This window comes from Staurois parvus, unplaced genomic scaffold (genome assembly GCF_062004578.1).
Source record: "Staurois parvus isolate SC_StPar_1 unplaced genomic scaffold, SC_StPar_1.0 ptg000201l, whole genome shotgun sequence".
In the NCBI taxonomy this organism is placed as follows: Eukaryota; Metazoa; Chordata; class Amphibia; order Anura; family Ranidae; genus Staurois; species Staurois parvus.
Genome location: NW_028317997.1, coordinates 349471 through 363984, shown reverse-complemented (window position 1 = coordinate 363984; position 14514 = coordinate 349471). Strand labels below are relative to the sequence as shown.

Genomic DNA, 14514 nt, shown 5'->3' with positions numbered 1-14514 from the left:
AAAGACGTGCCTGGGAATCTCAGGTGTTGTATACAGCCCGCAGGCTGTAAAAATCAATGGCAGACTGAAATATGCAGTGACTATATGTACATCTGAACAGTACTCCGAGGAGCAGGGCCCTCCTATCCCTCTTGTATTGTTGCTGTATTGTCTCCCATTATATTGTAAAGTGCTGAACAAACAGTTGGCGCCATAAATCCTGTCTAATAATAATACTCGCATACAGGCCCCAAACGCAAAAAGTCTGCTTCGGGGTATGCAAATACCTGTGATCTTGTACATGGCTACCACTCTGATGTGCTTACAGCTGCTGCATATTTCAGGCCATCATTGATTTTGGCAGGATGCTGCCAGAGGGCTGTACGCTTTTGCCCATGACACCCATTTTATAAGCTGTAAGGGCGAATGTGTCCTATTGGAAAATGAATACTACATAAAATGATACACATTCCTGGCTACAGCTTTATGGTCATGTTGTATGCAGGTTACTTAGCTGTCATCTGTGCTTTCAAAACCACTGACCTTGTTTAAGTCAAAACGCAGTCTTGCATTCATCTATTAGGTCACTGATGCAAACGGTTGAAGCTGTTGGATCAACATGACAGTCTGGCAGTTAGCATTTTCAAAACTTGTTACCATAAGTAGCTTGCATATATATTTCTAGACCCTACAGGACAAGGCTTTACTTGTCCTGTATGCCACAGAATCATGATTATTTTTTTTGAATTGTCCTTTAACCTCCCTGGCGGTATGATTATTTCAGATTTTTGGTGCTGAAAGCGGTACCATTATTTTGCATGGAAATTTGGCGTTTTATATTGTAGGCCTGTAATTCTTAGGAATAACTCACTGAAATCTGTCCGAACAAGAGTCTCTAATAAACATCCCGGGTATGATAAAATTTGAAACACGAAATCGTAAATTATAATTTAATAAATTTTAATAAATAATATAATAATAATAAATTTAATTCAATAATATAATCAAACCAAAAACACTGAAATTTGAAATAGAGCGCCAAGTTCGCACATCACTGAGCAAAGTCGCAGAATCGTTTTCAGTGTCTGATGACGAATTTCCCCCACGAATCATTATCACTCAATTCTGCAAGTGGTTCTGATTTACTATCGCTGTTCTCTAGCCGGTCTAAAACCGCTTTTGACCTAAAGGGACGCTTTTTGGACGCCATGGACTTTTCTAAGTTTCCAGGCAGAAAGAACAGTACAAATGCAGGCAGGGCGCCGGACAAAGCACTCGGGACACAATGTATGTGAAATGGTTTGATACAGGAATGTTATACTATGTGATTTTAGTGATTTTTGTGAATGTCACTTTTTGTAATTTTCAAATTTCCCGCCGTTCCGTCCCCCGGACGTCCCGGCGCTCGCAGGGAACGGAACCCAGATGACAGATGCCGGCATCCGCCGGGGACACTGCAGGAGGGACATCGCAGGAGCGAAGGACAAGGTAAGTGATCGAGGGATCGCGGAGCAGCGCTGCATGGTAAGTCCCAGTGTAGCTTGGGGTTACCGCTTTTGGTACTGAAACTTTACCCCGAGCTACACTCGGGAATACCGCCAGGGGGGTTAAGCAATTTCATAGAAGGGCAGGTTAATCTGCTTCATTCATTTTTTGTGACTGCTTTAGAATGAAAGCTGAATATTACTTGAAAGAATAAACCAAAGACACTATGAAAGCCCAAAACCCTGTATTGACGCATATTCTTTTGATTTCTGTCATATATTTACTACATCTTAAGGATTTTTTGTTTTCTTTATTGTAGAGCAAGCTATGCAGATGGAAAACTTAAATCTCCACCGAAACCATGTGCCGGCAATCAAGGAACCCAGATAACAGTATGCCGTATTCCACATTGATATCCTCTTTACATAGTAGATTGAACTTTTTTCATTGCAAAGGCAAAGTCTGGTTTGTTGTCCTACTACTCCCCTTCTTCTTATCTTAATTTTTTATTTTTTTTCCCAACTCTGCTGTTAAAGCAGAGTTCCAGTGAAAATATAAAAATAAGTCCGTAGCTACAAATACTGTAGATGCTGACTTTTTGAAAAACAGCCACTCACCTGTCCCTCGATCTTGCGGTGTACTCCCCACAGCCAGTTTCACCTGCATCCTATGTTCCCAGTGCCGGCATCTTCAGTATGGGCACCCGGCTGTGACAGCTTGCGGCTTCACAGCGGTATGCCCATTGCGCTTTCACGGGTAATGCTGCGCTTTCTTAACCTCCCTAGCGGTATGATTATTTCAGATTTGTGGTGCTGAAAGCGGTACCATTTTTTTGCATGGAAATATGTATTTTTTTTTATTGTAGGCCTGTAATTTAGGAATAACTCACTGAAATCTGTCCGAACAAGAGTCTAGTAAACATTCCGGATATGATAAAACTTGAAACACGAAATCATAAATTATAATTTAATAAATACTCAAAAAATAATAATATAATAATAATAAATTTTATTCAATAATACAATCAAACCAAAAACACTGAAATTTGAAATAGAGCGCCAAGTTTGCACATCACTGAGCAAAGTCGCAGAATCGTTTTCAGTGTCTGATGATGAATTTCCCCCACGAATCATTATCCCTCAATTCTGCAAGTGGTTCTGATTTATTATCGCTGTTCTCTAGCCGGTCTAAAACCGCTTTTGACCTAAAGGGACACTTTTTGGACGCCATGGACTTTTCTAAGTTTCCAGGCAGAAAGAACAGACAAAATGCAGGCAGGGCGCCGGACAAAGCACTCGGGACACAATGTATGTGAAATGCTTTGATACAGGAATGTTATACTATGTAATAATCGTTTTTAAAAAAATGTCATTTTTTTTTAATTTTTCAAATTCGCCGCTGACGTCACAGGGACAGGAACACAGAAGGCAGATGCCGGCATCGGCCGGAGGAGATGGCCGGGGACGCTGCAGGGGACGCATCGCGGGAGCGAAGGACAAGGTAAGCACTGTAGGGAATCCCTGTGCAACGCCGCATGGTAAGCCCGAGTGTAGCTCGGGGTTATCGCTTTTGGTACTGAAACTTTACCCCGAGCTACACTCGGGAATATCGCCAGGGAGGTTAATGGTCCCATAGTCTTCTGGGACCTGTCGCGTGTCCCAGAAGACATCGGGGAGGTGGGGAGAACAACTTCTGCTTCCGAATGCCTAGGTGATCGCAGAGGTAGTGGGAGCGAATATCTGTGAATTTCAGGTACCCACTTCCCCCCCTCACTCCCCAAAGGTGCCAATCCTTAACGGGGAGCAGGGGACTAGTCCTTGAAGCAGAACGTCCCCGTTTGGGTGGAGCTCCGCTTTAAGACTAACCTATTTTTGGCAGTGTTGTTGCACTATTATATATGACTTTTATACTTTGTATGTTAACACGGTATAATTAGTAGTATTTATTTATTTATAATTTTTGCACATGGTAGTATTTATTTAGCGCTACACCATTTTATTTATTCATTTAATTACACTTTGTGGTTGAAGGAAGGTGTTTAGCAGCTTAGGGTAGGGATTACCGTATATACTCGAGTATAAGCCGAGTTTTTCAGCACATTTTTTTGTGCTGAAAAACTGCCCCCTCGGCTTATACTCGAGTCAACGTCTGCAGATGACATGCCGTCCCTGTCATCTGGACACCCCCCCGGGATCAATCCTCGCCGCTCCCTCCCTCTCCCATGGTACACACTTACCGGTCAGATATCTTCCTTCTCCGGCCGCTCTCCTCCTCTTCACTTGCTCGATCTTCGCGGTGCCGCTCGGCTCCTCCTCTCCAAGCTCCACCTCCTCGCTGGTGATTGGGCGCCTGTGTGCCTCTCCTGAGCTACAGTTCCGGCGGCCAATCACCTGCGAGGAGGTGGAGCTTGGAGAGGAGGAGCCGAGCGGCACCGCGAAGATCGAGCGAGTGAAGAGGAGGAGAGCGGCCGGAGAAAGAAGACATCTGACCGGTAAGTGTGTACCATGGGAGAGGGAGGGAGCGAGCGAGCCCAGGCTGGAGCAGGGGTCACCAACGATGGGGCACTATTCCTCCCCCCCACTGACACCAACGATGGGGCACTATTCCTCCCCCCCACTGACACCAACGATGGGGCACTATTCCTCCCCCCCACTGACACCAACGATGGGGCACTATTCCTCCCCCCCACTGACACCAACGATGGGGCACTATTCCTCCCCCCCACTGACACCAACGATGGGGCACTATTCCTCCCCCCCACTGACACCAACGATGGGGCACTATTCCTCCCCCCTCGGCTTATACTCGAGTCAATAGTTTTTCCCAGTTTTTTGTGGTAAAATTAGGTACCTCGGCTTATATTTGGGTCGGCTTATACTCGAGTATATACGGTATTTATTTAAGCGCAGGGGATTGTTCTCACCATATCTTGCAAGACCGCTTCAATTTTTGCATTTATTATGGCCTGGGTCACCCTATTTTTAGTGTCTGTTGTATTAAGAGAATTAAACTTCCAAGCCTATGCTATAATCTGCTGAGAAATGTATCCTTTAGTTTCAGCTATCTTCTGTTCACATGATTTGCAGAATCCTTCCTCTTCTTTGGCTGCAGGGGTCCTTGCTGAAAATCATCCATGTTAAAAAAAAAAAAAAAAAAAAAAAAAAAGCACTAACTTTATCTTATTTGGTATTGAAAACTGCATACTTTTGCAATTTCAAATCTGGATATAGTCTTAAATGTTTTGCTGTTATATACTGCTTTACCAAGTGTAAACCTGCTTGAATTTGTTCATCCCTTTTGCCATGGCCACAGTGGCAGTGATATTTTTGGCGGCCTTAAAGGAGTGTTCTGTCCCCTGCCATTGTGTGTTGTAAATAGTATTTATTATTATTATACAGTATATAGCGCCAAAGGGTATGCTCGGCGCTGTACATTATAGTGGGGGACAGAACATGAGACAAGACAGTAACAATACACTACACGAGGGGTTCGAGGGCCCTGCTCTTTCGAGCTTACAATCTAGGAGGGAGGGGAAGGTGGTACAGGAGGAGATGGATGTGGGGGATGGGGTGGAGGAGGTTAGTTGTTAGGTGAGGTCGGGTGTTAGGTGAGGTTGGGGTAGGCTTCCCTGAAGAGGAAAACTCATACAAATGAGCGCAGAGAGGCCACTCCAGGTGGAAACATGTGAACAGTTAGTCATGAGCTCACCACTGCTGCCGTGTTAATCATATGCATGATGAAGAGAACTGGAAAAAAAAGGCGCTGTGGAAAATGCTCTCAGACAAGCACCTTAGTGAAGAGAAAGGGTGAGACAAAGTAGCAAATATAAGTCTCTTGACAAAGCGCAACTGCGCGAAACATGTCGTCTTGGTAACCCTACATATGCTCCCAGCTGAAGCCAACGCCGGACACTGCCGTCGCTTGCCATGGTGACACCACCCAGGACGCTGGTACGCTGACACCACGTGATTTGAAGCCGACAGGAGCATTCTCTGATCTCAGCTCCCCTCAGAGCGGACGGGCCGTCCATTGGAGTCACACTGTCCACTTCAGGCTGGTCAATTTTATTATATTTGCTACTTTGTCTCACCCAATAAAGATGCACCTTCACTAAGGTGCTTGTCTGAGAGCATTTTTCACAGCGCCTTTTTTTTCCAGTTCACTGAAGAGGAGGGTTTTCAGGGTGCGCCTGAAGGTGAGGACGGTAGGTGACAGTCTGATGGATTGGGGTAGGGAGTTCCAGAGGATGGGGGAAGTCCTGGAGAAGTCCTGCAATCGGGCGTGGGAGGAGGAGACCAGGTAGCTAGAGAGTAGGAGATCCTGTGAGGAGCGGAGGGCACGGGTAGGGTAGTATTTGGGTATCGGGTCAGTTTATTTTATTTATTTCAGGTACTTATAGAGCGCTGTCAATTTACGCAGCGCTTTACATATATATTGTACATTCACATCAGTCCCTAACCCTCAAGGGGCGTACAGTCTAAGGTCCCTAACTTACATTCATACATACACATACTAGGGACAGTTTAGACAGGAACCAATTAACCTACCAGCATGTCTTTGGAGTGTGGGAGGAAACCAGAGTACCCGGAGGAAACCCACGCAGGCACAGGGAGAACGTGCAAACTCCAGGCAGGTGGTGCCGTGGCTGGGATTCGAACCAACGACCCTAGTACTGCCAGGCGGAAGTGCTAACCATTTAGCCACTGTGCTGCCCATCTGTCTAAATTACTGTATTAACAAACAGCGCCTTGCCTTTAACCAGCGTACTGAGGAGTAGTGCAATTTCTTGTATTCATATGCTATGCATTTTCAGGTTTGATTTATGCTTGGCAGTACATTGATGAGTGCATTTTCAAGCAATGGAATGTTGTGTTTTTTAGGTTGAAGATTTGTTTTATAATGTGTCAACCAGAAGGAAAGCCCTAAAGAATCCAAGTGAGGAGCATGCTAGGATAGTAGAGGTCATTAGCAGGTAACGCAATAAATAATACATTTAATGATCAAGTAAATTATTTGGGGTTGGTGTGTGTTTTTTGATATTAATATTTTTAAAATTATATTTAATTCTGGTTTGTGTTTTTTTTTTTTTTTGTTTTTTTGTTTTTGTCTTTTTCTGAAGGTATGCCATCCACAACTCTGGCATCAGCTTCTCTGTTAAGAAGGTTGGTGATTGTACACTTCTAAAATGCTTTAGTTTACATATGACTGTAGATTTGTTTCAAAGTGGATTAGACAATAATACCTAAATAAATGACGCTGGCTTCACAAAAATGATTAAGCATACCCAGGATTTTACAGCTGATCAACATCCTGGAGATATGCGGTATATTGGAAGTTTTATTTAAGCAATTATTAACCCCTTGCCCTCCTGAGGATTTACCCCCCTTAATGACCACGCCTCTTTTTGCTACTCGGCGCTGCACTAATTCAACTGGTAATTGCGCGGTCATGCAATGCTGCACCCAAACGAAATTTACGTCCTTTTTTTCACACAAATAGAGCTTTCTTTCGGTGGTATTTGATCACCTGTGCGCTTTTTATTTTTCACGCTATAAACAAAAAAAGACCAAAAATTTTGAAGAAAAACAATATTTTTTACTTTCAGCTATAAAAATATATGTAGTAAACTCAAAGTTGGTTATAAATTTAGGCCAAAATGTATTCAACTGATAAGTTTTTGGTAAAAAAAATCCCAATAAGTGTATATTGATTGCTTTGTGTGGAAGTTATAGCGTCTACAAACTATGGTATAGATACTGCAATTTACACCATTTGTTTGCTATACAGCGCTGCGCTAGTTTAACGGACAATTGCGCGGTCATGCAATACGGTACATAAATGAAATTTACATCCTTTTTTTTTCCTACAAATTGAGCTTTCTTTCGGTGGTATTTGATCGCCTGTGCGGTTTTTATTTTTTGCGCTATAAAAAAAAAGGCTGACAATTTTGAGGAAAAAAAAACAACAATATTTTGGACTTTTTGCTATAAAACATGTCCAGTAAAAAAAAATTTAAAAATCAAATTTAGTCATAAATTTCTGCCAAAATGCATTCTACGACATGTCTTTGCTAAAAAAAAAAAAAAAAACCCAATACGTGTAAATTAATTGATTTACATGAAAGTTATAGCATTTACAAATGGCGGGAAAGATACTGGGATTTTTAGTTTTTTTTAGTTTTTTTTTTATACTAATAATGGCGGCGATCAGCGACTTATGGCGGCGATCAGTGACTTATGGCGGCGATCAGTGACTTATGGCGGGACTGCGGCGGACATTCTGACATTGGGGGGTACTGACTTGGGGTCACTGACATCCCCAGTGACACCAATACAGTAATCAGTGCAAAAAAAAAAAACACTGACACTGTACTAATGGCACTGGGGAGGAAGGGGTTAAGTTTATTTTTCAGGGAAAGGGTTAACTGTGTGAGGGGAGAGTTTTACTAGGGGGCGCGCGCCCCCTACCTGCTTACAAAACATACGTTTTAAAACGTGCTTTTGCCCAGCCGTGCCGCCCTGCCGCCGTATTTATACAGTGGCTGGGCGGCATGTAGTTAATAATGTCTACTTTTGTAGTATACTTTTCTGAAGATTTTTTGTTTTTCAAACATGACATTTTAGTTTTGTACTGGTTATTGTGAGAAGAATATTTCTCATGGTTTTGGAGTGTTTAGACTTTCAATATGTTTGTTTATATCTGTTTTTTGGGTCCTCACTTTTGCTGATTGGACACCCAGACTCTCAATCTCCTGTGCCTGTATTTCCTCCCTGTCTGATGTTTATTTTAAAGGCTAGGTTTACAATCAGAACATGTTACATGCTACACCTGTTTTTTAGGGTGTAACATGTTCCTGCTACCCCCTCATCTTCTTTCCCCATGACAGCAGATGGGGGTTCTTATCCCCCCTGCAGCTGCTGTCACATTTAAAATCATCACAACTGTGCAGACGGAGATCTATGAATGAAATAAACGAAGTCCTATCTGCCACTGTGGCAGGTGGACCTGTAGTTCACAATGGTCTAGGAGTGTGCTGATCAACTTGCGTGTAGATCATTCAGCTTTCCACCTGGAAACCCGTACAGAGGTAGAGCAGAAAGCTGGAGGGAGAGAGTACAGGAGCCTGCATTGCTTTGCAGCCTTCTTTAGGAAAAAATAGTAAATGCACACAATTTTGCAGAAAAAAGTGCATGTATTCTTTATTCCCTAAAGGGAAACCTACTCTTTAACTAAACCATTTGGATACTCTCACTTGCTGCCATATTTAACCACTTGCCCTTCAGAGGATTTACCCCCCTTCATGACCAGGCCATTTTTTGCTGTTCAGCACTGCGCTGTTTCAACTGGTAATTGCGCGGCCGTGCAATGTTATACCGAAACTAAATTTATGTCCTTTTTTCACACAAATAGAGCTGTCTTTTGGTGGTATTTGATCACCTCTGCTGTTTTTTTACTTTTTGCGCTATAAACAAAAAAAGACTTAAAATTTTGAAAAAACCGCAATTTTTCACTTTTGTTATAAAAACTTTCCAATAAACTCAGTCAAAAATGTAGGCCAAAATGTATTCTGCTACATGTCTTTGGTAAAAAAAAAATCTCAATAAATGTATATTAACTGGTTTGTGTGAAAGTTATAGCGTTTACAAACTATGGTATATACAATTAGGTCCATATATATTTGTAATTTTTAATTTTTTTCAGGTATTTACCAAAACACATTCAAGCTATAGCTATATAATGGATATGGGCTGAAAGTGCGCACTCTCAGGTTTAATTTGAGGATATGTACATCCAAATTGGAGGAAGGGGTTAAGAATTACAGCTCTTTCGAGTAGCCCCCCCCCCTTTTTCAAGGGACCAAAAGTAATTGGACAATTGAATCAAAAGCTGTTTCATGGCCCGGTGTGGGCTACCCCTTCCACATTTCTTCACCAATTAAGCAGGTAAAAGGTCTAGAGTTGATTCTAAGTTTGGTATTTGGATTTGGAAGCTATTGCTGTGAACCTACATCATGCATTCAAAGGAGCTGTTCCTGCAAATGAAACAGGCCATTGTAAGGCTTCAAAAATTAAACAAATCCATCAGAGAGATAGCAGCAACATTAGGAGTGGCCAAATCAACAGTTTGGTATATTCTGAGGAAAGAACAACGCACTGGTGAGCTCAGCAACATAAAAAGGCATGGACGTCCATGGAAGACAACAGTGGTGGATGATCACAGGATCCACTTTATGGAAAGAAAAACCCATTCACATCATCCAGACAAGTGAGGGACACTCTCCAGGAGGTGGGTGTATCATTGTCAGTCTACAATCAAGAGAAGAATTCAGGAGAGCAAATACACAGGGTTCACCACAAGGTGCAAACTATAAGCCTGAAGAATAGAAAAGCCAGATTAGACTTTGCCAAAAAATATCTAAAAAGCCAGACCAGTTCTGGAAAATCATTCTTTGGACGGATGAAACTAAGATTAATACCAGAATGACGGGAAGAAAAAAGTGTGGAGAAGGCTTGAAACAGCTCATGATCCAAAGCACACAACGTCATCTGTAAAACTAGGTGGATGCAGTGTGATAGCATGGGCATGCATGGCTTCCAGTGGTACTTGTTCATTGGTGTTTATTGATGATGTGTCAGAAGCAGCTGGATGAATTCTGCAGTGTTTAGAGATATATTTGCAGCCCGGATTCAGCAAAATGCAGAATTAGAATGGGGTGCCTCAAGACTGTCCATAATTTTAAAGGGTGCTTTGACTGAGAAAAGGTTGAGAAACACTGTCTTAGACTATAGAGATGATTGGAGCCATTCTGGTCTCTGATCAGCTCTATGGTCAGCCAGCGGAACTGCCAGCTGCATTCTCAGATTCCCCTATGGGTCAAGAGAACCCAAGAAACCTGTGGAAGGCGGCAGGAGGGGGGGGGGGGTGTCCCTTCCCGTTGCTCATAAAAACAATTCAGGTAATTGGCCACTAGGATTGATTTTATATGAAAGCCGACCATCAGCTGAAAAAGATACCAGAATGATGCCGATAGCTGCAGGTATCATCCTGGTATAACCACTCAAAGTCCATCGACGTACCAGTACATTGCTGGTCCATGTTGGGCATATATGTAACAGCAGAGAATACGGGCATATGATGAATCAGGTCTGTGGATAAATATGACCACAATTCATTCTTTTTTTTTTTTTTTGTAATGCCCATGTTGAGGGTTAGGCCCAAAAAAGTTTTTGAAATTCAGAAACTGTCATAGGTTTCCATGCAAATTTTCTGGCAAGAGCTGAATTGGATAGGGCAGCAATGTAATGATGTGCATATAAATTGCTTTGGCCCACAATCCGTTAGTACAAATCTTCCATGAAAAATAACGGAAGGGCTAAATGCTAGTGCTGGCAGCGAACGGGGCTGATCCTGCTAACACTGCGTTTTTGGGGACACTATACAAAGCAGGCACTAGTATAGCTCTGTTCATGATCAATATATTGATCTGTGCAAACACTGTACTAGTAATGGTGGTGATCAGCAACCTATAACGTGAGTGCAATTGTGTGCGTGCAATCTAATGCTAGCTGACTCTGCCTGGGTGGGGCGCTTACTGACCCTGACGTTATCTGATGTCGTTAGTGGCAGGAATGCAGTGATCAGTGAAAAATTCTATATACTGACACCTTACTAATGGCACTGGCTGGGTGACAGGGCGATCAAAGGGTTATTAGTGGCAATCAAAGGGTTAAATGTGCTAATTGTGTGTGTGCGCTTTTACTTGGTGCCTTGTTCTCTCTTCTCTCCCTGGACGCAAGATTACGTCGCTTTGCCAAGAGCTGCTGCTCGCCCGCAAAATGCGGGTAAGCGGTTGGCAAGTAGTTGAAAAAAAAAAGAAACCTTAATTTTTTTAAATTTCTCACATGGCAGCGACGGGAATACCAGACTGGCCGCTCCATAAGACCCACTGACATTTTCCCTCCTTTTTTGGGGGGGGAGGAAAGTGCGTCTTATAGAGCTAAAAATACGGTAAATTGGCACAGTGCTGAATAGCAAAAAATGATTGCCGCGCTCTAATACTAACTTAAAAAGTGCATAGTGCTTATGAGAAAAATATATAATTTGAATTAATAAGCAATAGATAATAACATATAAAATAAAATTAGTGATACCATAAAAAATCACTCATTGTGCAATACTCATATAAATGTGCAAATATTCCATCAGTGAACCAAATTGAAATTCATGGTGAGATAAATAAGATAAAAAATTGTGATATAAAATAATAGATAAAGTCCCAAGTGCAAATGTGCAGGAATGTTCCAACTAAATCAAATTATACTCTCCTTCCAATGAATAGTATGCTTTGATCTTGCAGCTTCACTATGAGCCTGTGTGCCTGTGAGGGATACTCCCTCCTTTGATCCACTCCTTATTCCAATGCCTGAATGTTCCTCGTATGACTCATGCAAGAGAAAACATGGTGTGTTACATCATCCCCCGGACGAAGCTACGCAATCCCTGTAGCGCAACGCGTTGGGGAGGGGCAGTGACGTCACCGCGCATCTGATCTACGATACGGCGAGTACTGATGGCGTGGGGTAACACACCCTCTTGTCCGATCTTCACCGCAAGCAGCGGCTTATTATTCATTTAAAAGCGATATGATATTTATGACATGTGAGTGCAATATGGAAGCAGATTAAAGCTTGTTTTACCTTTGGGATAAGGCACCATAGCTTCTGTTTTTTCTTGCATGAGTCATATGAGGAACATTCAGGCATTGGAATAAGGAGTGGATCAAAGGAGGGAGTATCCCTCACAGGCACACAGGCTCATAGTGAAGCTGCAAGATCAAAGCATACTATTCATTGGAAGGAGAGTATATTTTATGTAGTTGGAACATTCCTGCACATTTGCACTTGGGACTTTATCTATTATTTTATATCACAATTTTTTATCTTATTTATCTCACCATGAATTTCAATTTGGTTCACTGATGGAATATTTGCACATTTATATGAGTATTGCACATTGAGTGATTTTTTTTTTTTTTTTTTTTTTTTTTTTTTTTTATGGTATCACTATTTAATTTTATTTTATATGTTATTTATTGCTTATTAATTCAAATTATATATTTTTTCTCATAAGCACTATGCACTTTTTAGGTTAGTATTGGAGCGCGGCAATCCTTTAACCAGTTGATATTAAGCGCACATTTTTTGAAAGTGGGCAAGTTAACCAGCGATTTAATACACTCATTTGTTTGTTTACCGCAGTGGCTCACAAGTTAATTTGTTTAATGAATAGCAGAAAATGCCCTGGTCATGAAGGGGGTAAAAACTTCCGGAGGTTAAGTGGTTAATAGGACCTATTGTAAAAACACATCCAAAAATTAAACCATGGATACCCATAGAGCAGGCGGTTTCTGCTACCCCGTTGGAAGCACTACCCAGGTGCCAAAACCTTTCCCTACTCACTCTCCAAACATGTATGATTGCAGCCATCTGGAACATGTGTCAAAAGGCATTCACAAATGTTCTGATCTGATTCCCCATCACCCCTTTTACCCATCATACAGAACCTCACCCCCTACCCTTTTTCGTGATGTCCACTTTTCTCTCTAGAAACCAATTGGGAATATCAGGGCTGACCCCACTTAAGAAACATAATTGTTCACCACACAAGTGCTCCAAGACCCAGATTTCCTTTCTAGGTTTCTTTCTAGACTGAAGAATGTCTTTTTACAAATTCCGTTAAACACTCTAGTACAGAGCTCCTACACGCTATATCCTTTTGGTCTCTGATACCTGATAGAGATATGGACCTTCTCCAGGGGACATTCTTCACATCTATTTCACCCATTCCTGAGAAACTTCTGGGAAAAAGTTTATAAGTGTCCAATTTCTAAGCAGCTCTCATTTTTTCTTCTCCACTACAACAAGATCCCTCTTAAGCGCTTAAAAAAAAAATTTGGTCATAATCCATAGGTTTTAATACAGCTCACTCGTGTTCTGGCCCTTTGGCGAACACCTTATCCTCTTACAATACAGTAGTGGTTCAACAAAATCAATGGAATCAAACTTCTGGAAAACCTCACAAGTATAGATGAGCTTGGGCATCCTCCAAACTTATCTCTACCCTGAACTCTGAACTTTCTATATATGCCTATCAAAGCTCCCTGAAGCTGATCTTTTCCACTAAGGCTGGCCAAACATACAATTATCTGGAGATTTTTGGTTTAGATTTACCAAAAACCATATAATAGGAGGACAAACCTAAACAACACTTTCAGTTGTATCCAATTAGGCAGGCCCTTGCACTACACATTTGAAGGTAAATCTAAAGGAAATTGGGCAGCAAATTGGAAGATAATTGTATAATGTATGGCCAGCCTAAGACTGGGTTGTTTGTTGGTGTGCTGTTGTCTACATTTTCCATAGTTCTAGTGACTTTGGGCAAGCTCTTACTGGTTGTTGGCACATGCTAGCAATGGAGTCACTGGACCTGCATATATTGGTGATCAGAGTGGAGCACCATGGGTTTCTTTGGGGTCAAACTGAATTCTGAGCTCTCACTCATTTGTACTCCAATGAGCTAAAGGTCAAATCATTCCCCAGCCTGCAGCCTCCATAAGCTGTGGGGTGAGGAATGACCTGGCCCACAGTTCATTGTGATACAAAAAGCTGGAGTCAGGATTTGTAGTTAGAGATGGGTTTGGAGAATGCCATAACCCATCTCTGCTCACCATCAGATTTAAGGGCCCAGATTTCATATTCAGCGCCACTTTTTTGGTTGTCCCCTCCTCTGGTGACCAGACCCGCTACCGTCACCACCACTACAGGGTATCCACATCCCTTTTATTGACAAAGAAGGCCCCTTTTCCAACCTACTGTATCCTACCCCACCTACTTCATCCTACCCAATACATCCCCCACATACTCTTCCTATTTCTTAAAAAAATATGGCCTCTTAAGACTCTCATGAAACCGATATCCTCCAGGTTGCTCTAGATTAGGCGTATACTTTTTATGAAATGTAACCAGAAACCTTAGCGTGGGACATCCTAAC

The 14514-nt window shown here is 42.0% G+C and overlaps 1 protein-coding gene across 1 annotated transcript in view; it reads left to right on the top strand.

Moving 5' to 3' along the window:
* The window catches only part of MLH1 (mutL homolog 1), a 114666-nt gene that overhangs the window by 16089 nt on the left and 84063 nt on the right, over positions 1-14514 (top strand). Inside the window, exons 5-7 of the mRNA XM_089678253.1 lie at positions 1784-1856; positions 6345-6436; positions 6584-6626. Coding sequence (XP_089534379.1) covers positions 1784-1856; positions 6345-6436; positions 6584-6626 — 208 coding nt within the window. The remainder of the gene's footprint in view (positions 1-1783; positions 1857-6344; positions 6437-6583; positions 6627-14514) is intronic.